The sequence below is a fragment of the Spea bombifrons genome, chromosome 2 (assembly GCF_027358695.1).
Source record: "Spea bombifrons isolate aSpeBom1 chromosome 2, aSpeBom1.2.pri, whole genome shotgun sequence".
NCBI classification, from domain to species: Eukaryota; Metazoa; Chordata; class Amphibia; order Anura; family Pelobatidae; genus Spea; species Spea bombifrons.
The window spans coordinates 72,718,989-72,746,165 of NC_071088.1; the positions used below are offsets into that span (position 1 = coordinate 72,718,989).

A 27,177-nucleotide genomic window follows, 5' to 3' on the forward strand; every position below is an offset into this window, starting at 1 on the left:
AGTGGTATCTTTGGCCGTGTCCAATACAGTTCATCTGTGTCTGTAAATTGGTGTTGCTGCTGCATAACCGTGATATTTAATTAAATTACTTATTTTTAACTTCTTTAGTATAGAGCCAATCTAATTTTAATGTATAATGTATTATATTAACAAATAATATGCTGGTATTCAATGCTTTGTAATGTCCCTGATTACTTTCCAGGTTATTCTAGGTTATTGTTGGTGGGAACGTGGTGATATAATCTGCCACATATAAGAATTTGGGTGGTAAATTAAAAAAGTAATTGATAATTGTGCTGCAAAGTGTCTGCGAGATTTTACATATATAGCTCATGTTTAGGATGTTATGCGGTCATTGGAATACGGACATTTCTCAAAATTTCTATTGATTGATTTACTGCGCCCATGGCTCATTTGAGGCGGTATTTCATATTTCAGTTTTACCTAAGAAAACTTAGTATTTCTGAAAACTGGACAACACAGGGTATTCATCTAGGGGCATCTTGGAATGTTTCATGCAGCATTTTTCTGCACTGGCATCTTCCAGACTTGCTGGTAAAAAAATATAAAATATGCATTAATCAGTTTTTTCTCCAACTGGATACACGTGCAAAACAACCTCATAATATGCAATCAGCAACATCCCCTGAGCTCATCAATGTCCCACATGCTTAGGTTTGGTTATGGGACATTACACAGTCTAAATTGGAACATGCACATTAACATTTTTTAAACATGGAATTTTTACTGATCAATTTATTGTCTTATTTGAGGCAGTATGGCGGACCTATATATTTTTGTGAAAACTGAACAACCCAGAAATATATATGTTTTCCGCATGACTCCTATGATCATATAGTGAGATAAACATCATTATATAGTTAGCTGATATGGGGAGTCAAGTACAGATAGTCTTCCTTAGGCAAGCACTTGCAACCAACCAATTCACTCACCTAATCAATTAATTTTTATATCTGGTCATCCTGCCTACAGGTCCTATTTGGGCAGTCTTTGAAGTCGGAAAATAAAATTTACCCCATGAGACCATATATTTTTGAAAACTAGGCACCCCGAGGTGTTTCAGATGTTGGAATTTTAACTCTTTCCACGCACTAATTCAATCAGCTGCCTTTCTCAAAGGTCATGATATTTTGTTCTCCCCAGTCAGTGCTTCTGGCACATTCTGACCCATGGGAAAGTAAAGCCGAGTGGCTCCATCAGCCGCTTCTCCCCAAACATACGCACTTAGGCATATACACCACTAAGACCGTCCCCTGTATATAATAAAGTGATTCCAAAGTTTGAAATGTGTTATTATAACCATTGCACCCAGTAGAGTGCTCCATATAGCAGGAGCATATATTATTAGTTGGAATAGTGCTTATACCACTATTCCAATGTTGTATTCCTTGGATAAGCATTTTATTTAACCTATTCACACACAATTATTTTCTATGGAGTTGTGTAAATGAGGGTGGTCCTTAAGGACAATAACAACAACATGGCTTCAAATCTCACCTCTGCATTTTAATGTGCAGTGCTCAGGTTCTAGTACTGTAAGGATAAAACAGAACAAATTCTGGGGATACAGCTTTAAAAATACTCTGTAAAAAGAATAAAAACCACAAATGGTGCAATAATGTTTAAAAGGTTTAAAACAGCCCCCACTAGTTGTGCCACACTCACAAGATTGTAGTAGGAACTGCGCCTTAAAGATAGCCTGTATCTTAGGAATCCTGAAGATTTACTGGAACTTTTTAAAACCACCTCAAAGTTTTAAAAACCGGTCATCTGCTGGATACAAACGGATGATAGGCAGACAGGGTGTCTTCCAAAAGCTCTTTATTTAAAATAGCCCATTAAAAATGCTTAATGTTTTAAGAAACTAAGTCCAATGCGTTTTGTCATATGTTGACTTCATCAGGGACTAGTTATAGTACTAGTACTGTAAGGACTGCCTTGCAACCAAAACAATTCTCTAGAACCGGACTGGTAGATCCACCAGTGATCATGATCACAAAGGACAAAACCAGTGTTTACTAAGACTGTTTCTTCCCTTTAAATGATAATTACATACACCTCAAGAAAAAGGCATCAAAAGAAAAACAATAGGTATACTTATTAAATGTTTAAGTGTTTTAGCTTGGTAAGCTAGCATGAGCTGGACCCCAAAGCCTGGTTCATCTTGTCTAGTTCTCATTTGTGACTGCATGGGCAAATCTTGCATGTAGCTTAATAAACCAAGCCTGGGTTCCAGCAAGCCATGGGTCACGCTGCACAAACTAGCTGGCCTGCCCAACTTTTTAGAAGAATGTAACTATTAGCACGGCCAATTCAACCATCTCCAGGTGTCCCTTTTCTGGGATGCCCAATGTAGGACAACATGTCCCGGATTGCCCTGGACAGTCCCGCAATGGGACTTCATGTCCTGTGCAGCCTCAGTCCAGGACGATGCATTATCTACAATCCACTGATGATATAGAATGGCCAAATATTGCTTTAGTGTTTGTTTTGCTGGCACTTTTCGTTAACCTTTCTCTTAGAAACAATTTCCTGGGTACATGCTGCCACCTGTAGGTCTGCAAAGCTGTGCAGTCAATGGAGATACAAGCTCCCAGGGTTATCTCCTCAAGCAGGCAGTTTTCAGGATGGAACCCTGTTAGTTGTATGTGGAAAAATGTTGGCAATCACAAGTCGAGAATTCACAAATCTTCAGTCTTAGATGGGCTTTTAGTCACACAAGTGAGAACTGGCTGGAGGTCAATCCCAGAAGGCTTTTTTACTGGCTGTCCCTGTATAATTAAATTGGTGAGATTTCAGGAAAGCCACCTCACAGATTGAACAATACATTACGCAGGGCCGACCAGTCCTTTTTGCAGAGGAAGTAGCCAGAGATGGCCCTTTATTATAATCTATAGTAAATGTGCCCGCCAATACAATCAACGCATATGGAAGTACATTGTATGTTCATATCTATTATTTAAAGTTGGGGAATAAAGTATACGTTGCAGCTTCCCATCATGAACATGGTGTGCCGGTTCTCCCACCGAACACCCAGTCACTGAAAGGAAAGTGCTCCAGTTGAAGGCTATGGGAGCATTTTTCATGCATACACAGAGGGTCTCGTTAGACACCCACTTGAAGCGTTTAAGGAACTTACCAGTGGTAAGCATTTAACATTCATGATGGAAGCCGCGTAGATTTAAAGGGACCCCTCTACTATCGTATGCATCATGATGCATAAAATGGTCAGAGCGTCGCTTTATGCAGGCTGCTGTAAACATTTGCAAACACCTGGCTTAGTGAATAAACCCCATGGTTTGTTTGTACGCTTTATTGAAACCTACAGGTTGGCAAACAACGTCTTTAAGACATTCACTGAATTAGTGATTAGGAATACTTGTACGTAAGTACAAAAAACACACGGCGGCGGCTTATTTAAACGTTCCTCGGACATAATATAACTTCGTTTCCCTCTATGTCACGGCGTAAAACTTTTCAGCTGCGAAATATGTTCCGACATTACAATTACTGGCAGGAATGTTCTATTTGCCAGCAACACAACGTCTTGTTGCTATGGAGAGGTCCTGTAGAACCTAAACGCCGAGCTTTTTCCCCCCTCCCGCGACGATTGGTTGGAACGTTTTGCCCTGGGCGTGGTTTCCACGCTCAGCGCGTGCGCAGTATTACTCCCGTGGTGGGCGGGAATTTGCTTTCCTTACGTCCGCCATCTTGATTCGGTTCCCACCGACCCCTCCCCCTCGTACCCCCGTAGCTCGCAGAGTAGGTTAAAGACTTTCCCCGTTTGGGCGTTTAGAGGACCCATTGCTGTTACCTATTGTTTAAGTCGTGCTGTGGGTGGGCCGCGACTACAAGGAGGGACTACGCCGCGTCGGTTCGAGTGTGTTGTGATCCAGTCGGTAAGTGATTTATCAACTAAGCATGTGGGGGAGGGAGTCCCAGTTAAGTCAAGGTACGGTAGAGCTTATATGCCGTTGGCGTGAACCGGTCTCAGGCTTCTCTCCCCGCCTCGGGCCTCGCTCATTGGTGGAGGCCGTAGCCTGACCGGTTTGATTGGTCGGTGTGGCCGGAAACCAGACTAGATTGGAGGGGGAAGCGGGGGTGACCGGGTACGAATATGGCGCTAGTCTACAATGTAGCGGAGAAGCGGCTGAGAGGAACGTGATTATCTGTCGGTGTGTAGGCAGTCAGACTTCGTGTCACTGCACGCACCGCTTTAGGGTGACACACGCTCCGTTATTAGACCACAGGTTCCATATCTGCTCTGATTCGCATCATCACAGAGGCCTTGTTTATAGAGAGCGGTTCTTAGGTGACCTGCAAATGTGGGGTAGTCGCCATAGGAACCAAAGGATCCTGGCTCGTGATTGGTCCGAAATGAGCACTTGGCAGGGGATTTGCGTTTTCTATAAATGACACAGTACTCTTCAGTATGCTATACTAGAGATCAGTGAGCAGAAACCATTTGTTCAGAGGCATTCTTTTCTGTCTGTAAGCGGTGATGTACCACCAAACAGGAAAACGTCCTTGCACGAGTTCTTTTAAAAGAGGGTGGTAGATAAAAGGAATGGCCTCTCAGCAGAAGTGCTGATACAGTGAGGGAATGTAAGCATGCATGGGATAGGCATATGGCCAACCATCTCTTAAGACGAGACCAAGGACTGATTAAACTCTGGGTCTTTACATCAGGAAAAATGGTCAGGCTAAACGGGCCAGATGGCTTTTATCTGCCATCAAATTCTACCTCAAATGGCCACCAGGAAATATTTCTTCCTGCAATGTACAATGACACTTAATAAATAAATGTTAATATATTTTGGGGTCGCTGGTACTTTTCCCGCTGTGTATTTTGATCTATTGTAGTGTAATGTTATTTCTGGCGGAGTCGCCGATAATGTCCATGCCGATACATGAGTGATCGTCCTCGTAGGTGCAAATTGTTATGTTACATACTGCTTATGTCCTGTCCAGCCATTGTACAGCGCTATGGAATTTGATGGCGATGTATATAAAACAATAAAAAATAATAATGGGAAATGTTCCTGTAAATCACGTGAATTGCCCAAAATATTAACCGTCACGTTACGGAAAGAATAGTAAACAGGTGTACCATTCCAGGTGTGTGGAAGGCTCAGTAAAGAACCATTTGTTGTATCGTCTCCAATTAGTGTCTCTTTTTCTGTTCTTTTCCAGTTAGATTTCCTTTTGGTTGGTTGTTCTTGGTTTTTGGATGCTGCTTGAATGCAGTAGTGAGATTCGCTCTTAAAAATCTCGGAAAGAAATCCATACGTGCATAGAGTCCTAGCCGGTTATTTGCATGTCCCGATACCGTTACAATAACAAAGGTTTTATTTCTTTATAGAGCGCCGTATGAGGACAGTCAAAACCGACAATGTATTGTTTGACAATAAGACTAACATGCGTTAAGATATATTGGTAGAGAAGGAAACAAGGTTCCTCTTGTGAGCTTACAATCTATCAGTGTGTTTAAACACGCGGGGGTAGCGTTGTTCATGGAGGACATTGGGCAGGGAATATTCGCCTTAAGGGAGCACTTGGAGGACAAATACTGTTCGATCTGTCATGCAGTGCGCATTCTCACCACCTGCCCAACAAAACGATTATTGTTTTATATATAACTCCGTCGTATGCGCAGCCTTACTTTAACTAGATCCCATTCAAAGGATGAAGAACACATAAAATCAAAGGAGACTCCATGTCCTGCCTGATCATCTGAAGCTTCCCTGACTCTTAAAGTCTGTCTAAAAACCAGTGATGAGTATTTACAGAACCAGCGTCGGTCGCAGTCCACAAGTCGTTGGGGGGGTCAGAAAACGGTGATATTATGCCCACCAGACCCTAAAAAATGCCCAACTGTGTCATTGAGACGGTATCCGCTGTGTCAGGGCAATGACAGCGCATACCTATTCCTGTCTCTTAATCTGCTTACCAAGTCTGCTGTTGAACTGCTGAACTTTGTCAGACGCGGATCTAAGAGAAAATCATTGAGTTGCCCATCTAGAATTGTGGCAGCGAGTAAGGAATATAATAAGAAGGTGTCTCCGGGTGGAAGAGCATACAGTATGTAGAGCTCGCTCGCTAGATTTAGTGCTCATCCACATTGCGTTGGCCTCCAATCCCTGAGACCTCCCCAGAGATGCCGAAAGAAATGTTTGCTTTCTAGGCCTTGGCTAGCGTATCGCGCTTCCCTCCAGCATCATACGGGTTAAATCAACAACCCCCCTAATGCGTATTGACTTCTGTGGCATCACATGAACAGGCGCGCTACCTGAGAGGAAGCGGTCGCAGCGGGGAATATGTTCGCTTCTGGCACACGCAGGGAGCTGCGGGCCAGTCTTAGCTAGCTGTCGTAACAAATTAGTCTCCCCTGATTATAGCAAGCCTTGAGCATATATGCTTTTGTTTGATCTGAAGTAACAAGACATCATCTGTAACACCCGCCCCGTGCCAGGAGAACCTCCGAGCATGACGTGAAAGGCCGCTAATGACTAATTGGTGTTTTTTTTTGGTTTTTTTCTCGCCCCGCCAGATCCATTTTACTACTATAACTTCCATATAAGCGATTATACTTCTACAAATATTTATTTTTAAATGTTTGCACTAAATGAATAAACTTGGATGTTTCTAAAGGCTTTCATTGGGTCGTGTGTACACGGTTGGTTTTTCTTGCGCCTGTAAGAACACATCTGTTTAACGTCACTGTATGTGTGTGTATGTGTGGGAATGCCATCATGGAAAATGTATTGGTGCGTGAATGGGGTGTAACATCAAAAAGTGTACATTGCCCGTGTACGGGGTGGTAGAGTATCTCTGGAAGCACTGATAGACCCAGGGTTTCTGTTGCATAAAACCATGTTCTAAGACAATTTCTTGGGGTGAAAGACCATGCACCATGTAGAAAGAAAAAAACAATAGAGGACAGTCTAGTGTTTCTGCCACTGAGGAACTTTATTACACATTCTTCCAAAAAAATAATAAATAAAACTGGGCTATAGTTACAGCCAGGCTAGAGCTGTGATCCGAAATGTCTTGCCACTGATTGGCTGCTTACACTGTCAATCATAGCAGGAAAGCCTCACGTGCACACTGGGCTCTAGACCCCTAAATACAATGTACATCAACCAAACGCGTCCCCTGCAGCGCATTGACTGGGGCCGGGTGAAGGGGCAGATGCATTGGGGGTTCTACAGAATGAAGAGCATGAACGTTTGAAGGATCACTCGGATTTATGCGTTAAAGTGCCTGTGGTGGCTGGATTGCAGCCTTTATTACGGCTAAAGAGAGAGTTTTCCTAATGCAATGCAAATTTAAATCTGCCCTGCTTTTGCTAGAGATGCGTTTGAATGATATCTGTTGGAATTTCTATGCACCCATCTGGCTGTGCGGATTTGTTCTGCAATGTATGCAGGATTTCTCGGTCTTGATCGCTGCTGAACATTTCAAGTATTTAAGTGTAATCCCTGCTGGAGCGATAGTGAATAAATGGGTTAGTCATTAAAGGGGCCGTCTCGCTCCATATTCAGGTCTCTGAGTACAGTTGCTCTCCGTTGTGAAATTGTACGCGCTGGTCAGTCGTTCAGTTCCTTTAGTTAGTCGCAGCAAGCCCTGTGTATCTGTAATCCATAGTTTAACGGTATATAACACCTGGAATTTCTCCGCACTGCCACGTGCTAAAACTGTGTATGTGATCCGCAGCTGCGGCAATAACAGATTCTTGGAAATTCTATGAGTCCGGTGATTTTTGGACTTGTGTCCAAGGTGCGTGTTAGCATGTATGTGCACATGTTACAGAGTGTGTGTGTGTGTAAGGATGTTAGTATGTGTTAATTAGTATCATGGTGTGTGTGTGTGGGGGGGGGCTTTAACTGCCTCCTATATTATATAGCTGGATACTTAATCCCAGCCAGACTTGTCAACCCTCGCACATGGGGGGGGGATGTTTTTCAAGAGCGTGACTTAAATTGACACCACATTATTAGTACTTAACTATGCATTCTTTAAAAGCACTTCTGTCAATGCTCGTCGCTGATTGGCTGCCCCCCCACCCCCCCGGCAACGTTTGCTGAGCCAGTGCGGGTGTCACTAAACACATCTCCTGAGCAAAAAATAGCTGAGGAGGGGCGAGGAAAGGGTTAAGTGTGTATTTATTTCACTGTCATTATATAGTTTGAGGTAAAATGCACGGCGTCCGCGTCCCTTGAAGCAGCAGGGTTTTAGGGACTTTTGGCGTTGGCATTTCATCATCGCTGCCTTGTGCTCGTACCCAGAAATCCTAAAAGGAAACCAAGCCTGGTGATTCCACATACGAAGCGCCGGCTGTTAATGTGAATTTATTTCACTAAGTGCGGGGCTGGATTCTTTTTAGGATATTTAGCGGTCACAGGGCTTGGAAACTCCCCTCACCTGTTTAATAATGTTCAGCTCTTCACACTTTGTTTTTAACACACATCATGCTGCTTTATAAATGCGTATATTTTCAATCCGCTTGCATTTTTTTTTATTAATATGGTGCAGACATTTAATTTCTTCTTTCCGCACTTTACTGTTAATGTTACGGGTTCAAGACAGCATTTAGGTTGGAAGCCCTGACGGCAGGACTGCTTCACACCTTCCATCACATGTTCTTTATATTTGGTATCACTTCATTACACAGTGATAGTCTGTTGGCACTCAGTAATCGCTACTGGTTATCCTATGGATCTTATTCGGCTCGGAAATTAGTTTTTTTTTTTTTTTTTTTTTTGTGTGTATTTTCTGTCTCCGTGCTTATTATTTGTGACTTTACCTTGCTAACCAATTAACAATCTTCTGTGAATAATACCAATCCCGGCCGTAAAGCCCTGTCCGTAATGTTTATGATGTAGATGCGCTCATGGCTTCTGTAGGAACGAAGAACGCTTCAAACTAGTAGCCCCATTCAGCAAGCGGCTGATTGAATTTGCTACCTTAAGCCAGGAGCTTTGGTTGTTTGTGTCCTGCGAGTTCCCGTGAAAGCGAAGCTTTTGGGATTTAGCGGCAAGAAATCTTTTCTTTCCCTATTTTGGTGTTGTGTTCAGCAAAGCATAGCTGCCCTATTAGACTGAGACGCAAATATTTCCACGGCCCCTTAATGCTTTCAAAAGTTGGGGAAGATAAGCGAAAATATCAGGTTTCACCGACAGACACGTTCAGTGAAATTGCTATTTCTGCCTTGTGGTGTGAAGATAAAGAGTATTTATTTAAACCTCCCCACACTGACCTCCTCAACGTCTTGTACTCAACCTGGGACAGGGGAAGTTCGGTTCCTGGGGCGCTGCTGGGCGGCCGAGCCGCAGGTATAATTGGGAGGAGAGCCCGTTGCATTTTGGGTGTCTGCTCTGTCAAAGGAATATGGTTCTTCGTCTCTTTTCATGTGTTGTTGCGAGGAATGTTTGCTTCCAGGAGGTTTCCTGGACATGAAAAGCTTCTTTAAGTGAAGCACATCTGAAGAGGGCAGACTGGTTGGTGAATGTCTCTAGCCACAGTAACAGCGGGATCCAAATAAATGCTTTAATCCTCAAGCTAAAACAAGACTCTGGGGTTATTTTTTTTTTTTAAGCAAACCCTTTCATGTCTGGCCAATTTACGAAGCATAATGCAATGCAACTTGCTTAAGGAATTCATATTTGAAATGCTCCTCATAGCTCTCTAGCTCCCTGATCACATATTTGCTCCTTGTTACTGTTTAGTTAGGCCATCTAGAATGGGCAGGACAAGTGGTGCTTGTCTGCTGACAAAATTCAACAGGGAAACCCAAGATATTAGAGATTTAACCCTAGAGCAGCCCGCTAAAGGCTTGCTTCAGTTGGTAATCCTTACATTCCTCCTGTCCCAGCTCGGCCAACATGTGGACTTTACCAGTGGGCTCCTCCGAGCTCTAAATGGGGTTTTTCTAACATTCTACATAGATATTATGATTTCTACTAGTTGTTGTTGTTGTACTCTTCTTTATTGACCGTGTAGGGACGGCATTTTATAACATTACGTGTCAGGGCCCTCGGTGATTGGTTAATAAAGCTTTGAGACGTCCGTTGGTTTCAATGCTCTACACGTTGCTCTGTGAAACACAATCCTTGATCTACACACGAGTTATTGAAGCCCATGCGCACAACAGTAAACGTGGAGCGTGACCGCTCCGTGTAACGGCAACAAGGCCTGCCTTATAGGATAGGAAGAACGCGGCATGGTTGTGTCTCTGCATGGTGTGCTTGTTTGAGACAAAATTCTTGATTTCATATTATTAATAATTATGTTGTTTTATATATGTTGTTTTATATAGCACCATCAAATTCCGTAGTGCTGTACAATGGGTAGACAGGACATAACAAGTAGTATGTAACATAACAAATTGACTAACAGAGACAACAGGTGCAATGGCTGGTTTGTGATTGAGTTACGCAGTTTTTGGCATCCATTTAAATTGTAGGGTCACCTACATTCCCCCTTCTACAATCACATTAAATCTCCCGTTCATTCATATACTGGAGTAAAACACAGCTAGACAGTAAGTTTAGTGCATTATCAATGTCACAAGCTTCTCTTTGTTCCTTTTCATTTAGCTGCATGTCGCTCCAAAGCCCAGGAGCCAGGGAGAAATCTCTTCCCCAGTAACGGGTCCAAGAGGCTCTTGTTTGTGTGTCTGCCCGGCTCTCTCGCTCTGGTAGGACTCGGCAGTGTCTTCCGTAACTGCTGAGTTCTGCACGAGTTCGGCCTCCTTGAATAGTTTGACGACACGGCTAGTAAAACCAGGGGCGCGTGTAAAAATTCACCACGGGCGGAAGTGGGGAATTAAACGTACGCCTGTGTCGTGCTCCTATTGAGTGGGAGATCCGGTCCCCTAACGCAGGAGAGAGCGCAGTGAGCTCGGTGCACGGAATAGATTTTTTTGTGTCTTTTTGCTGTAACCGTTTGGTTTGACCTTGGGTTCCGAGTGACCTTCCTGTAAATACCTGCATTCTGAAACGAAGCGCAGTGTTTTGTACGTTCAGGTGTGCATGTTCTGGAGTTAGCTGGTTTCAGGATGCCGAGGCAGCTTAACCCTTTCAGCCGTGAAACCATGCACTGCACATAAGAATCCTACTATACTTACAGTTCTTTCTCTTTTTTTTTCTCACTTTTTTTGCATACTTTTCTTTTTTTATTCTAACAGTAATCTGCTTATCTATTTTAATCTAAACTGCCTGTGTTTGAATTACCTATTTTTTTGCTTTTTTTTTTTTTTTTTTTTTAAATTCATAGTAAATCAACCCTAATTTGGTGTCGGCTCAACTTAAAATGGAAAAAAAAAAGCTATTATTCCCCAAAGAGTTAATGCATTTTGGTGAACGTGAAGTGTCTCGGTGTGACCCTTGTTCATCTCAAGGTAACTTTAAACAGGAAGTGTTACAAGGGGGGTGATTGATAAGATCGTCCACCTATGGCAGCCGTACAGTAGCCTCAAATAACACGGGCTAGCCAATGGGAGCGCGGCAGAGGAGGGGCCTGGTGTCATGTAGCAAGCTAGATTGAATGCCTTTGACTGTTAAAGTGGAAGGAGGCTGCAGGATTTTTCATTGGAGACTTGGGAGTTTTTCCCTGAGACAGGGGTCAGCTGAAAGACAAAGAGAAATGGCGAGGAGTTTGTTCAAGAAACAGCTCTTGTCAGCTCGGTCTGTGAAATGGATCACCCACAACCCTTTCCTTCCATGTCCTCATGCCTTTGTCCTTTCTTCTTCCCCCTTTTTTCCTTTCTCTCTCTCTCTCCCTCTCTCTCTCTCTTTCCCGAGAGGGGGGAGGGTCAGGGAGAGAGAAGCTGAAAGGGAAAAATCTAAATGCTTGAGCTTTCCTGTAGCATCGGGAAATGTGACTCCCCCCTACGTTTCACTTGTGGTGCCGGTAAGTTTTTATTTTGTTTCTTTTTCTTCTGTGTGAAAGTGTGTAACAGTTGATCTCCTTAGAGAATCCCAAGTTTGCACCGACTAGGAAAATGGCCCCCTATACATTCCTGACATACCTTCTGCTGCACCTCTTGCTCCGTCGGATGTGTTTTCTGCCAGACCCATCTTGTGCTGCAGATTATCATTGATAAGAACGCGTACAAAGTGCTCGGAATATACATGATCTCTCAGTGCATATAAGAAATGTTCAGCAGTGTCCTGCATGCGGGGAGGAGGAGGTCAGATGCTTGTGAACCATTCTGATTATTATCTTGTTTGTCTTTGTTTTCATAGTATAGGGTTAGAATTTCCAGAAATTCATCGGATAGTAATCTAGATTGGTTTTGGGGTTTTTTCCCTCAATCTGTTTGTTTAGAACCACTACAATGCATTTGGGCCGAAGGGCCTTGGTATTCTGACACCATTATGTGAAAGTGTTGATCTAATGATATTGTACGCAGCGCACAGCTGTTTGGTGACAATGTGTTCGCTGCTGAGCGCTGGTACATTAAGTACGTTGTGCCTGTCTGTGGATTGCTTACTGTTGTCAGAGTGTGTTGTGCTGCTGCAGGCAAATTCATCTTCTGGGGTCTTCTGCCTTGGTCTAAAGAACCAGCCAGTTACCCTTAAAGTCTAACTCGGGAGATTGTAGCTGGGCTAAGAGATGATTTATTCAGGTTTGATTTGCAGATAAGGTATGAAGGTCATTGGAATGTTAGTTGTGCCGGCAATGCTCTGCAGGCCACGATCACAATGCTCTGGTTGGTGTGGGCAAAGCGTTCCCACCTGGGGGCTCGCCACATCTGAGGAGAAATCTCCATTCCACGACCATGTCTATTCCCTTGCTGCATCTGAGCTCCGTCTCTTCGGTTCGCGCCGCTGGAACGAGGCCTTCTTCGGCCAACGTGACCTTGAGAGGCTTGCTGCCTTGGAGTTTAGGAGAATGAAGGACAAACTTTGTTTGTGTGGCCTCAAAGAGTGTAAAAAGCAGCTTAGGAAAGAATGCAGCCGTATCCCACAACACTAGCAAGCGGTGCGTGCTAAATATATGCATGTGTGTCTGGTGAGCTATATCATCCTCTAGTCTGTCCTGAGACCAACAACTCCTGTTACACATATTTGACATTTAGATCAATGAAGGTTTTTTTGTTTTGTTTTCCTTTCAGTAATGATCACCTAATGACAAAGGATGAAACGGGGGGGGGTTTAAATCTTCTTAATGCAATGCAAATGCTGCAGATAACCGGTGGGGTTAAGCTGACCTTGTGTCACCCGTAACTTCCTTCACCAACTTGTCTCTTGGTTTGTACCTACACAACACAACACAGCACTGGAAATTTCCACTCGTATAACATGTTCAAATCCATTGGCTATGAGAAAAAAAAAAAATTCCAATAAACTTATCTGTAACATCTGAATGGCGTCACCCTTGGCCGGTGAACGCCGTGATCCATTAAGTTTCTATGTTTATTGGTACACACATTGCTGTAACTTTACATGGGTTGGCTATTGGTCACAACTGAACCAGTGCCTACCGGTTCTATGCGCTGGTCCATCGGTACTGAACGATCATTTTAATACAGAGGGCCTTATTCATCATGAAAGGCCAGCGCTGGTGAGCTGCTGCTAGAGCTTGGATATTGGGGGCATATAATGTATAGTTAAATCGGTGAGATTTCCAAAGTCTCCTCACCTATTTGAATTATGCATTATGCAGGGCCAGCTCAGACCTTTATGAGAGAGATTTGCTAGGGATGGCCCGTTATAATGAATAGCGAAGTGAGGAAGATGCCGACTCTCCTGCTAAGTGCCCCTTTAGTTAATAAACCCCAAAGCAATATTTAATTTCTACACACAGAATTATACATTTTGTTTTGACCGATCCAGCCTTAGTTTGCTTTGTGGTCACCTTTTTAACGAAATTGAATTTGGATTTTAAAGTATCTAGTGTCCGATGCAGCCCCGCCACTGAACAATGCATATTAAAGTTCTTCAGTATACCTTCCTTAGCTGTTGAAATGAACCACCTACCCCTAGGAGAGAGTGCTGCGCTCCCTCAGCGATGGTCACTATTCTTATACTGGCTTTGGCTGCCCTCAACAGCCAATCACAGCCAGGAACATTCTCTCATTGAAATGAATGGGAGAACTTCTTGTGCATGCGCACAAAACATCTTGCTAGTTCCTCTGATCCTGGAGCTGGTTGATAAGTTGCTGTGCGCACGCCCTGCCAAGCAGATGCCCAAAGAACTGGGCCGAGGGCAAATGCATTGGGGCGGGGAGTTATGGTGAATCCCTACATGCATTGGCACGGGGACATGCGTGTTAATTTAAAGGGGACACCCAGCCGTCGTATCAAAGTCCAGGTGATGGCTGGATGTCCCTTTACATGAGGCTTGTGCGTTTTTGGCTGTGTTTCCTGATCAGATGTGGAGTGGGAGTATGTTTCACCCGTGTTTTACTTAGTATTATGGGCTTTTAAGTATGACGTGTGTCTGTGCGCACGCCAGAAACAATGTCTAAAAATCGCTGTATCTGGAATGAGCTGTTTTTTTTAGCAACTATACTCTGGATGTTCTCCATAAACAAGCTTTTATATAGAATTGAATCAAGTCTCTTGGCGCATTTGGAGATCTCGGCATCCACTGGATTTAAAGGGGAAGTCCCATGAGAAAAACCATCTCATTGCGCCCGATATACTGTGCTCTATACAGTCATGTAGGTTAATATTGACAGAAATATGCTAATGAAATCTATTTCTCAATAGGCTTTCATTAGCCAGAGTTCATGGCTGGGTAATTAACACCGCGAGTCCATGTCATAAGGATTCAGGCTGTTTGTCAATAATAACCGGCTAAGGTAAACTAGCTAGAACAAACAAATATGGCCGATACGCAACTGCCTGAATACGTATTACGCAACTCTTCGTTTTAGTCTGTAAAATTGTGTCAAAGCATGTGTGCGTGGGTTCTTCTTCTTGGAATTAAGACCCCCCCCCCCGTTGTACAGCGCTACGGAATTGGGTGGCACTATATAAAACAATAGTACTTTTCCGCCAACCTTGTGGAAGCTGCACCATGTGAGTTGAACTCTCGTTGAAGTCAAAGGGAACTGATTTTGTCCGGTGGGTTTGTATGGGCAGCAGGAGTGGGAGCATAAAAATCACACCAGCATCCGTCTAGCAGACTGATATGCATTCATTTCGTTCTGGAACTTGCTAGTGTGTTCGGATGCCGTTACGTTTGCAGACATCCAATGCACTGAACGAGGTACTACTAATCTCATGTAACACTGCTTTCTCACCCTATTCATGGTCTGGCCCTTGGTATCTTTTCCCAAGTACGCCCGGACAGTAATGGTGCGCGGCAATGCGCGTTTCTCTCATCATAGTGCCTTGTGTCTCCCGCCTGTTACAGAATGGGAGAATATTTACATTAAAAAAAAACAACCTGTGTTTAAGTTACGTTTTTCAGACTTGGTATTCTGTGAAATGAACCTTGGTAGCAATCACAGAATTCAGCTAGTCAACCGCCAAACCATTGCAGTAATATTTCTCCTAAACCGCGTGGCCGCAAAATATTCAAGTACCAAACAATCTTCAAATTCATACGACAGATGAAGCCTAGTACAGCGCGCTGGATGCTGTGTCAGCATGTCTGTTAGTATGTGTGTATCTGGTCACACGATTACATATAATATATTTCTCTCTCTGTCCGTGGCAGTGGTGTTTATTCACCAAACGGGCAGGTGTGTCATGGTAACAATTTTGTATCACCGATCAAAGCTTTTCATAGAGAGAGAGAGAGACTATTTTATTTCCCTCGCCACAACATTTTCATAATTAGCTGTCTCACCTTTATCAGTTAGCCTACCTCCATCGCTATCACTTTCACTAGTCATTCAAATCAGATGAATAAGTCGGGGGGGGCCATGCATATTTTTTATATATAAAGGTTCAGTTTAGTGCCCCATGCAGCCTTACCAATGAATGAATCACTGAAGACGCCCAAATCAATGGAGGCTCTTTCTGTGCATGCACACAGGGGTCTCCGGGCTCCTTGAGTATACTGTGCCTGTGCGCTGGTAAGCCGGAGCTGTGTGTTTGACCAAACATGCGAGCGAGAGCGTGTCCTTCTGCTGTTTATCGCAAGCAGTGCATTTTGGATGTAGCTAAAGATAGTGGGACCTTCTTCTCACCAGCAGCAACGCAGATAAGTGGATGAAGACGGCTTATCGGTAATTTAATGGTTTAACTAAATGCTGTGTTAGAAACATCTTTCCTGGTACCGCTGCCCGCCCATGACCTTCCTCAAAAGCCTTTTTCGGCTGTGTGAAATTATTGACATGAGACACAAGCAGGCGCTGGAAATGCTTCTTACAGGTTTCTGTATTGGTTTAATGTGGCTAAACCTCCCGAGAAAAGAATAAAAGGACATATCTGCTAAGGTGTATTTGCTTACTACGCTAGAGAGCGCAAGCACAATTCGTTCAAAGCAGATTTAAAGGTGTTCTTCCCGATTAAACGGGTTCCCCCCAACTTTCCTCGATCTTCGTGTTATGTACTAGTACGGCATGCATGTTACATTATCCTTTCCGGTTGCCGATCTCTGACATCGCAGAAGGGGAGTTACCTTTAAGGTCTTCCGGTTTAACCCGTCCGCACCTCTCAGGGCATACCAGTAGGTCCCGACTGTTGACAGTCTGGACTCATCCTTGTCTTACTGAACCCATAGTTTGTAATGACACTCGCATCATCACACATCGTGTGATGTCATACACATGATAGCTGCGTGAGCCTTTTACATTTTTAACGGAGTCCCTTTTGCAAATTTATGGGGTTCTGGAGAATCCTCCCATTTGCATTTGCCCCGTCCCCTCTTTTCAGTGCATGAGTTGTGTGACAGACTCTCCTCCAGTCGGTTCCAGCGCCGGTTCGGTGAACACTACAGGTGGGAAAGCGAGCCCCTTGAATTCCAGCAGCCAATCGGAGGCAAGATTGGTCAGCCAGATAGGATAGCGGCTGCTACTCGTTTTCGGAGGAGGCGTATAAAAGTCCTCGCGGTACCTGGGACGTTCCTTGTTAGACCACCACCTGCCACAGCAAATACCTGCAGTGCGGGGGGGGGAGGCAAATGCATCTGGGACACTTCTGCAGAATTCCCCCCCCCCATGGGTTTGCAAGGGGGAAACATCTGAAAAATGTAAGGGGACTTCTATGCATTAAAACACATGTGATGACTGGAGCGCACCTTTCACTAAAGAAACGCCATATGAAATTGGGACTCTTCTTAAAATATCCTAAATGGCCAAATGTTTCTCTTCCCGATTTCCATGACACTACAGCTGTATAAGATCTCATAATATTTAGATTTGTGGGTTCTGTTGTCTGCTTGTAACGTAAGCAGTTAGGAGAAGAGCGCTTCACATCTGGTTACCTGCCTAATAACTCGCGTGAAATATTTATATCTGCAAGCAGCGTTCCTAAAATCCCCGGCAATGCAGAATCAGAATACCGGATCACTGCGATGAGATCCGCTGTACCGGAGATCTGATGCTTTGGGGCATCTGAGATCCAAATACAGTTGTAGTTGTTAAAGGGGAAGTTTCATGAGGGAAAAAGTGCATTAAATACTGTGCTGTATACAGAGTGCATTTATCTGCAGACCCGGAGGCTGCCATTATTGATCGTCATCTGATCGTTTGGACTTCCAGGTGTTCATAAAACAACTCCTGTATAGTGACCTTACGTGTAATTTCATATACAGTTTCCCTCCTCAGCTCATCTTCAGACATCATCCAACTGCAGAAGGATTGATCAGAGGTTGATCAGTGAGGAGATTTTGAACCATGAACCTCATATTTTGGGTCCATTTTGCACATTGGTGGCTTGTTTCTGTGATTTAAGATTGGATTCAGCATGTTTGGGAATGTTTCCACCAATTTTACTTCACAGAGAATGAATGGCAACTAAAGAGCTAAAGACCCCTCTCACCCGCCACATTCAGTCTCTCAAAAACTGTCGCCTTCAACTTAAACACTGCCCACCAAGATCCATGCCTTCATTATCTCCTGCTTTGATTATTGTAACCATGTCTTACCCGTCTCACCTCTCTACAATCCACCGTGAATGCTGCTGCCAGACTTATCTTCCTCTCCCATCGCTTTACTAACGTCTCTCCCCTCTGTCAGTCTCTTCACTGGCTGCCTGTGCGCTTCAGGATTCATTTCAAAATCCTGACTCTTACTTTCAAAGCCCTTTACTGCGGTTCCCCTCCCTACATCTCCTCACTCATCTCTAAATACAATCCTAACCGGTCTCTCCGCTCATCCAATGATCTCCTTCTGTCCTCTACTTTGTTTTCTAGCTCTCATGCCCGCTTACATTTCTCAAGGGCTGCCCCTATCCTCTGGAATGCCCTCCCCCGGTCTATCCAATCTATCTGTCTCTGAAGACCCACTTCTTTAAGGACACTTCCACATCCCTAACAATGGCACTTGTACCTCTTTTATAAAACACCCTCACTCCTTCTAGATTGTAAGCTCTTTGAGCAGGGCCCTCCTCGCCTGTTGTTTCTGTAAGTCAAATTATTTTAGATACTACTTATGTCCTGTCCACTCATTGTACAGCACTATGGAATATGATGGTGCTATATAAAACAATAAATCATTTGTATGTGGGAGAATGACGTATAGTTGTAAGCACAGAGATCATACATAATTGTGAAGGACCCTTCCCACTAAATGCACTGATTTATTTGAATGCCTATCAGCAGATAAAAGCCATTATTCATTGTCATAATGGCAAAACCTTTCTTTAGTTAGAATATTTATTCCGCTATAGATTGGCTAGCAAAATGTATAGGTGAAGTTGGGGTTTTGGTCCCTTCGGTCCACTGTTTTCATATAATGAATATAATCTTGATTTCGCTTCTGCCGCTCCCCTCCTCCTCCTCGGTGTATGTGGAAGGAAAGCGCTTCCATTGATATCACTGGGAGTCTGAAGCTGCCAGGCAGTCAATATATCGCGTGCATGGAGGGGTCTTTGGCTGAACACGTCTTCTACATGCAAAAAAGCATGGCGGTGGGGAAAAGAGCAAATTAATTAAATAGGGAGGATTCTACAGAAGCCCCCTGCATTTCCAAAAAATGTAAAGGGCCCTCAGCCGTCAAATGCTATCAAGGATTTATCATATACATTTGTCACCTTTTGGAACAATATGTAATTTGCGCCCTCTGCTGACAGAAAACCAAAATAATTGTGTCCATTTAGTGAATGGTCTTATTTTAAATCGGAGCCTTTTCTGCACGCTGGGGGCTGCCGCATCCGACTTGCCCTGCGTTCCACGTGGGAGCAGGCAGCAGAACGTATGTTCCTCTGGACACATCTCAAGCCAACCAAGCAGCGTGGCAGCAGGGAAAGAGACCAATGCGTAATACTCTCACGCATTTCAAGCGGGAACACAAAAAAGGGTTTGCTTAAAAGTGCCTATGATGGTTAGTTGGTCCAGCCAACCTATATTGAAAGATAACGTCAGGACCGGAAGCTGAGTGGATGTGCAGGTTGGGTCACGCGAGGCTACGGTTGCTTTTTAAGTTAACTGTCTCCAAAACAATTACGCTGTTTATAAACCAATGAGTCCAACTAATGGTTCTATGAAGGCGGCCGTTGTGATTCATGTACAATGACCGGAGCAGAAGGTACGGCCGTCTGCGGCTAAACGATTTCCAGCCGTTTCTTATTCTCAATTGATTTGGCTCTTTCCCGTATCAGCTCGATTTCCTTTCTCCTCGGGAATCGGCGTTTCAGCCGGAACAAATCTGCCTCTTACGAGTGTTTTCTGCTCTTTCACCACAAGTGTATAAGCAGGGCTCCTTTTATTTCCATCTATAATTGGCTGTCAGACGCGCGGTTGAGCAACGCTGTCGAATGTTTGGGGTCCTGAGGTTCTCTTATGCCGGTCGGAGATCACAGAATCCAAAACTCGCAGAGTGGAGCCAAATTTAGCTGCACGCCATCTCTGATCGGCGGCGGCGAGTGCGTTTGGCGTGTGTCACAAGCTGTTTAAAGGTTTCGTTAATGCTTTAAGGAGAACATACGAGGTATTTTTAGAATCTGACGAATTGCGTCCTCGTTACTGGTTCCTGGCTGAGTTAGTGGCTGTAAATAACACTGAGAAGGATTGCATAAATTAAGTGTTGCCTCGGATGAGATTGCCATATTGTGAGCTAGTGATACTTAAAGGAAGAGTGTACACGGAGGCCCGTATAATGAATTTAACCCCTTCACGGCAAAGCCCGTACATGTACGGGCTCACAATGCGTTGTCTTTAATGGGTTTAAGGGCAACCTGTTCATGCCCATGGTCTTTAATTAGTCAGACCAGGTGATTAAGACCGAGCCGTTCCATTATTTACCGCAGGCAGTACGGTGAACGGTCAGGATGTTTGTGTTGTAACAGAGCAGAACTGGAGCGCGTACGGATGGCTAATACTTGGCTGTCTATTATGCCAAGGCTAGCACTATTTTAAATATAAACTTGTACATTAGCTTTAAAAACTAGTAGTAAATCTTTGGTGGTTTTTTCTGTATGCTTCTTGCACATGCTCAGTAGGCATTCCATCCTAGCGAATGTGACGCTGTATACGAGCCCTGAGCGTTCTGCATGGAGATCTGTGGCGACACCGGCCTTGCGCTCTTGCCTCTGTGGGCCGGGCGGTAGGGGCTTTGATTTCTTGAACAGGCCCTTCTTTCTGTATTTCAATATGACCTTTGTGTGATGCCTTCTGCTGGCCTACTTTTTTTTTTTTTCCTGTCTCGGTGAGGAGATTTTTCCACCCTGAATATAGCATTAATGTGTAAAAAAAAAAAAAAAGACATCATAAAGAACCGTAAAATAATTTCGATTTTCTTTTAACGCTCGGCTTTGTGCTTGTTGCATCACACAGCACTGTTTTTCAGCCAGCTCTATACCATTTTAAGTGTAATTCATGGCTGGGAAACGGTACGCGCCGGGTAATGTAATCCCGTATACAGAGGCTTGCCAGATTATTGCCACTGTCTGCTGCAAATGTATACATGTTCTAGTAAAATCAGGCTAGTGATAACACTTAAGGCTTTATTTTTATTTAAGTATACATTAAAAAAAGGAATGGAAAAGGAACTGGCTGTGATTCTGGACATTGCCATCAGAGCTTCCTTTTCCCTCCGTTCCTCGTGTGTGAAGAAGATACTTTCTGAATGATTCCTTTGTTACCGTCTTCTAGCGCATCGCAGGCATGGCTTGACTGCAAGCTTTTAAAATGGCATAGCTTTCAGCAGATTCTTAACTTCTATGTATTGTTTATTTTCTTTGCAGGTGTAAACATGTCCACAGATGGGGGATTTGGCGGTGGCAGTAGTGATGCTCAGCAGAGCCTGCAGTCGTTCTGGCCAAGGGTCATGGACGACATTCGCAATCTAACAGTGGTGAGTAGCTCTTGTTGTTATGGTGGTGGTTATAAAGAAATTGATCCAATTGTTGGCTACAAGTCCGACTACACGAAGATTAATGCAACTGATTGAACTCTATATAGTTGGTACATTTTATAATGGTGTATTAGATACAAAGATTCAATCTAACGTTCGGGCCACTTTAATATAAATTACCGAATTGATGGTACATTTTTTGTGTCTTCCCAGAAGGATTTTAGAGTTCAGGAGCTACCTCTCGCTCGCATCAAAAAAATCATGAAACTCGATGAAGACGTAAAGGTAAAATACATAAAACCCGAAATGCTGATTTTTACTTCTCTATCAAAAACCCTTTGCATTGACAGTCGTGCCCGTTCATTATAAAATACGTGTTCAGGGCATCAGGATTGGGGAATGTATTGTACAAATGCTTCTCAAGCTTGGCTTGGGAGTTGCAGAACTTTTCAAACCAGTAGAATCGTTGACCCTTCTGGGCATTCAATGTTGGACCGAATAGTTCAGAGAAGATAACTTCGCATTACTGTCAGGCCTCATCTCTGTGTTGTGGCTCTGTCTCCCCTGTTTCAGATGATCAGCGCTGAAGCTCCGGTTCTTTTTGCCAAAGCTGCTCAGATTTTTATAACCGAACTAACCCTGCGTGCCTGGATCCACACAGAAGACAACAAGAGGAGAACGCTGCAGGTAAATACATCGTCTGTCTCCGCGGCTGTTCATTGCAGTAGCGGTGTCCGCAGATTAACTGTCCATTCGTGCTTTTACTAGTTAGTAGTTTGGATTAGGGATAGAAACAGATTCTGTTCAGTTACATCTAAACTGCGTCATCAAAAGGTTTCGTTATTTCCCCTTGGTGATACATTGCAACACTTCAGAGATATGTGTATAAATACAGATAAAGTAAATTTCCCCACCTGTAGTAAAGGATTGTAATCATCCTTTTTTGATGGTGTGGTAAAAGACATGTATGTTTAAATTCGTATTGGCTTAAGACGGGGGTAGTCTGGGAAGCTAATCTAAAGCTTCACACCAAGGGAGCTGAATTCTCATGTAACATGCATTACTATGCTTACAGTCAGTTTTGTTGTTTGAGATAATATTAAGGTATTGCTTTGCTATATAATATAATGATATTTTAAAGGATTGCTTGATTCGTTCTTCCTGACTTTTTTCCTCTCTCATTCCAGCGTAATGACATTGCAATGGCCATCACAAAGTTCGATCAGTTTGATTTCCTAATTGACATTGTTCCTAGGGATGAATTAAAACCTCCAAAGCGGCAGGTACGTGCACCATATGCTAGAAAGAAAATGCCTACTAGAGTGGCCGATATGTTGTGGCCCGCCATCAAGCTGTGAGGCCCTGTATAATTTTAAGTACCCCGTGGAGCTGATTATTTATCACAGAGAAGTCCAGTAGCAACTCTATGGAAAGGTGGCTTAATACCTCTTGTATCAATCTAGGAGGAATCGCATAAACTCCATCTAGCTCATACATGTTCTGGTGGTCTGTCTCTGTAAACATCCTTGACTGGAAGCTGTGAAACTGTTAAAGGAGCTTTCAGTCGGATGTTTACAGCTGCTGGCTACTACACTCCTCTTTACGAGATCTGGTTTCAGGGTTAAGAGATTGCCCCGGCCCTAGCTGGGTTTCCGCCAGAGTCCCTGGACAGTCCGGTTGCATCACCGTTAGACATCTCCGAATGTTTCCTGGCATCCCCTTCACACTGGGACATCTGCCCAGAGCTCAGAGGAGGTGCCTATCCCAAGTATAAGTACTCTCTTACCCAGTCCGGACCCTCTTCGGGCCGCTATTTAATTGAGCCAGCGAGCGTGATTCCCCTGAAAGGGGAGCTGATGGCATTCACTCGTTAAGCCTGTGTGTGTGTGTGTGTGTGTGTACCTGTATGTAGAAATGGAACGTGACTGTTATGTGCTTGAATACACGTAGATTCACATTTTAAAGTTTGTCTCTAGAGGGGCGCAGTCAGTGCTGCGGAGCTCCCTGTAATGCTTTTTTAAATCTAAATATGTAAATATACGCAAGAACAGTGTGAATCGTCCAAATCGTAAGTAATTAAGAGTTGATTCCTTCAGACAAATTTCACAATTTCGCGTGGATTTGGGAAATATTACGTTTCTAGCGCAGCGTGACACCAGCGTTATTCCTTCCCGGAGCCAGATACAGCTTTGCTTCCCCCACCTGTGGAAAGGATATTGCAGATAAGCAAGAAGCACCGAAAAGAGAAAAATCACAATCGGAAGCATTATGAGGAAGGTTTGGGTTCCTGCCAGCCACGGATGCACGGCTGGCAGGTAAAGCTTTCATGCGTCCTTTGTTTCGCCTTCACAAAGAGCACGTTCATACCTTCTGTAGGAGGCGGGAGCCGCGCATGCACGTTTCGATGATGGCCGTGATGCAGTGATTGTAAACATCCTACACTCTCAGCTGTGAACATAAGGTGGCTGGGAGCAGGGTGTTTACTCCCTCTGCCATGGAGTAGCTGGCACACCAGGTTCCAGGAAAAAGCGAAGATGCTTAGTGATGTACCTGGTTGTAATCGGCACAGCGTCGCATCCGAGAACCGGGTTTGTTCTTTGTGAAACAACTTCTTTGCAGCCGCTATTTTCCTTTAGCCTGTGCTAAAGGATTGCCAGCATTGAAATATGGAAATTGTAATATCCACCACCATATTAAATGAACACTGAGCCAAATTTACAGTGTTATATTCTTCTTGTTAATCATTGTTTATGGGAGAGGGCTGGCGTCGGCACGTACGTACGCATTCTGATCCGTAACTTGCTTTGTAAGCGAAATAATATTTTAATATTTGACTTCAGTCAATAAATGGCAAAGCAGGCCGGGGCAGATGCCGATGGGACTAAAGAAACGTCTGGTGTTTGTGAGTTACAGCAATGTGATCTGTTTCGCCTCCGCACAGGAAGAGGTACGACAAGCCGTGACCCCGGCGGAACCCGTCCAGTACTATTTCACTCTGGCCCAGCAGCCAGCTGTGCAAGTCCAAGGACAGACGGCTGGACAGCAGACTACATCCTCTACCACCACACTCCAGCCTGGCCAGATTATAATCGCCCAGCCACAGCAAGGACAGGTTAGCCAAATATCGTACTGACGCATACACGCTACATGTGATAAATCCCAGAGGAGGGTATTATCACTCAACCGTCTTAAGCTTCCAGCCCTATTAATAGAGTACTGCATTTGTATCGTGCTTTCTGCTAGCCAATTTACCACGCTTAGAACAGTTGAACATTTTTCTGGCCTTCCTTGACAAATCCACCAAAAACGATTTTTTTTTTTTTTTTGTTGTTGCAAAAGCTGTTTCTGCCAGCGTGATTTTAAGCCCCGTTTCCTTGTTGTTTTGCAGAGTACGCCGGTCACTATGCAGGTTGGCGAGGGACAGCAAGTGCAGATAGTGCAAGCCCAGCCGCAGGGACAAGGCCAGCAAGGACAGAGTGGAGCGGGGCAGACGATGCAGGTCATGCAGCAGATCATCACCAACACAGGAGAGATCCAACAGATACCGGTGAGCACCTTCTTACTTCTCATCTCTAAGCTTAGCAGGAAAATAATTCTCACTTCTTTTTTCTATTATTCAGCCTAATAAATTGTAGCTGGAATCTATCTGGTGTTTCTGATGTATTATTTAAAATATATACATAAAATACATTGCTGTATGCAGTCATGTAGGTTCACATTGACAAAAACCTGGCTTTTGTCATTTTGTTCCAAAAAACTTCCTTTTAGCTGCAGATCTTGAGGCTGCCATCGTTGTCAGACATGTATTATGTATTGGATGAAGTTACCTGCTTAAACGCCACACTGAGCTGAACGTTTTGAGTTGAACATTTTCTTTTATATGCTTGAAATGGGAATTTAAACATGCGTGGTATAGGTATAAAGCTATCCTGAATCTAAGACTAGATCTGGGACTGATCAAGACCCTAGTCTTGGTACATTGGGCCTTGGTAACATACACATGGTAGGTGTGCAGCTGTCTGAAATCACATGCTAATGCTAGAAAAATAACTTGCTTCTCATAGAAGTGCTAAGAAATGTTGGCTCTTGGTGTGATTTAAACCAAACATCTGTTTTCAAGGTACAACTCAACACAGGACAGCTGCAGTACATACGCCTGGCCCAGCCGGTTTCCGGAACACAGGTTGTGCAGGGACAGATCCAGACCCTAACAGCCAATGCACAACAGGTACGTGTATTCCAAACGGTGATTCCTTGCGAAGGCAGTACACTGTAGGCAGCATGTGCACCCATTGTGCATCTGCAATACTGAGCATTCTCCTGAGATGGCATCTAGTATCTTATGATGGATCCAGTCAACCGCTGGACTTATTTGTCTTAATTACATTTGCCTGCCACTGAGTGCGGAAGGTAGCCCCCTGTTTTGGGCCAGCGATGAATGTAGGGAAAATGTGGATTTTACTGAGGTACATATGGTGGGAAAATGCTGGGTGTATGTTGTATAATTCAGAGCTTTGCTAAATATGAAAGGCTAGCAGCAACTCAGGAGAACGTCTTACCCAGATCTCCATCTTTCTTTTAGATCACACAGGCAGATGTCCAGCAAGGGCAGCAACAGTTCAGCCAGTTCACAGACGGACAGGTAAGACCTAAAATAGATTGTTATGGTTGGGCCACTCTGTTTGACTTGGTGTTTGAGTAAATCTGATGTTTTTTTCCAGCAATTGTACCAGATTCAGCAAGTCACTATGCCTGCCGGGCAGGATCTCACCCAGCCTCTCTTCATCCAGTCAACTGGCCAGGCCACCGATGGACAGGCTACTCAGGTCACCACAGACTGACAACATGAACAAGGGGACAAAGGGAAATCGAGCACAGACACCCATGAACACCTATACGCACGTGCCCACGTGTGTTAACGTTCACAAACAGGTGTATTGCTGGCTCTGTTTGGAATGAAAGGGCACCTAGTCTACAATTCATGCTTGGCTCCAGTCAGTCTGCATGGTCAAAATAAATAAAAATCAACCTATGAAGAGGCCGGATATAATTTGAACACACCTTGCAGAGGGATTGTAAACACACGCTAATGAGTAGATTTCCCCATCTTGTAGTCCAGAAAACACCATCCAGCCATAGCTTTCCCTTGTCCGGTTGCTGTCCGGTATATTATCATGTGCCCTGGAGCATCTGAAGACTACAAAGTCCTTTTGAAATCCAAAGCCACGCCATCTCTCTGAAGATAAGTTTTTATTGAGATATGATTTCAGCCAGGTTGTTGTCAACTATCATTTTTTTTGCCTGTGGGATTCCACACCCCACCCCCTTGCAAGACCCACAAAGTACAGTCCGATATTGTAGATGTTTGTTCTACCCCAGTCTAGATGGCAGATGTTTTACCTTTCCTTCCATAAGTCGCGCATACCTGCCATGATTCCTAGACCTGCATTGCCAGAAATAATATACATCCTGTATTACTGCCAAGGTGAAAATTGTGTCTTTCCATTTGTCTGATGGGAGCCAAGATAGGCTTTTGAGTACATACGGGAGGAATGATGTTGGGATTTTTTTTTATTATTATATATATATTTTTCATCTTTTTTTTTTGTTTTTAAGTATTGCGTTGGTCTGCGTCAATTGCATGTATGAAAACTACACAGACAGCAATAAACAAACCTTTTTAGATATGCATGATTTTATTTTCTTCTTATACCACATTAAAAAGGTAGCATGCACAA

The 27,177-nt window shown here is 43.8% G+C and overlaps 1 protein-coding gene across 4 annotated transcripts; it reads left to right on the plus strand.

Moving 5' to 3' along the window:
* Positions 1 to 3,708: 3,708 nt before the first annotated feature.
* Positions 3,709 to 27,177, plus strand: NFYC (nuclear transcription factor Y subunit gamma). Of its 4 annotated transcripts, none has more exons than XM_053454748.1 (10): positions 3,709 to 3,920; positions 21,330 to 21,439; positions 21,653 to 21,724; positions 22,013 to 22,126; positions 22,627 to 22,722; positions 24,381 to 24,551; positions 24,828 to 24,986; positions 25,560 to 25,667; positions 26,022 to 26,081; positions 26,161 to 27,177. In XM_053454748.1, exons 2-10 carry the CDS (start codon positions 21,338 to 21,340, stop codon positions 26,278 to 26,280), a joined length of 1,002 nt encoding a protein of 333 aa, XP_053310723.1. In that variant the 5' UTR covers positions 3,709 to 3,920; positions 21,330 to 21,337; the 3' UTR covers positions 26,281 to 27,177. The 4 variants fall into 4 exon arrangements, with proteins under 4 accessions (XP_053310723.1, XP_053310724.1, XP_053310722.1 ...); XM_053454749.1 differs by lacking the exon at positions 3,709 to 3,920 and adding an exon at positions 11,579 to 11,708; XM_053454747.1 differs by lacking the exon at positions 3,709 to 3,920 and adding an exon at positions 11,731 to 11,934 and having other exon boundaries at positions 21,656 to 21,724.

Bases quoted from the DNA above. Each gene is read 5' to 3' on its own strand.
- NFYC (XM_053454746.1), top strand. From the start codon at position 11,871: ATGCTTGAGCTTTCCTGTAGCATCGGGAAATGTGACTCCCCCCTACGT. The intron at 22,723-24,380 runs GTACGTGCACCA...GCCTCCGCACAG, and splicing joins TAAAACCTCCAAAGCGGCAG to GAAGAGGTACGACAAGCCGT. The intron at 24,552-24,827 runs GTTAGCCAAATA...GTTGTTTTGCAG, and splicing joins CCCAGCCACAGCAAGGACAG to AGTACGCCGGTCACTATGCA.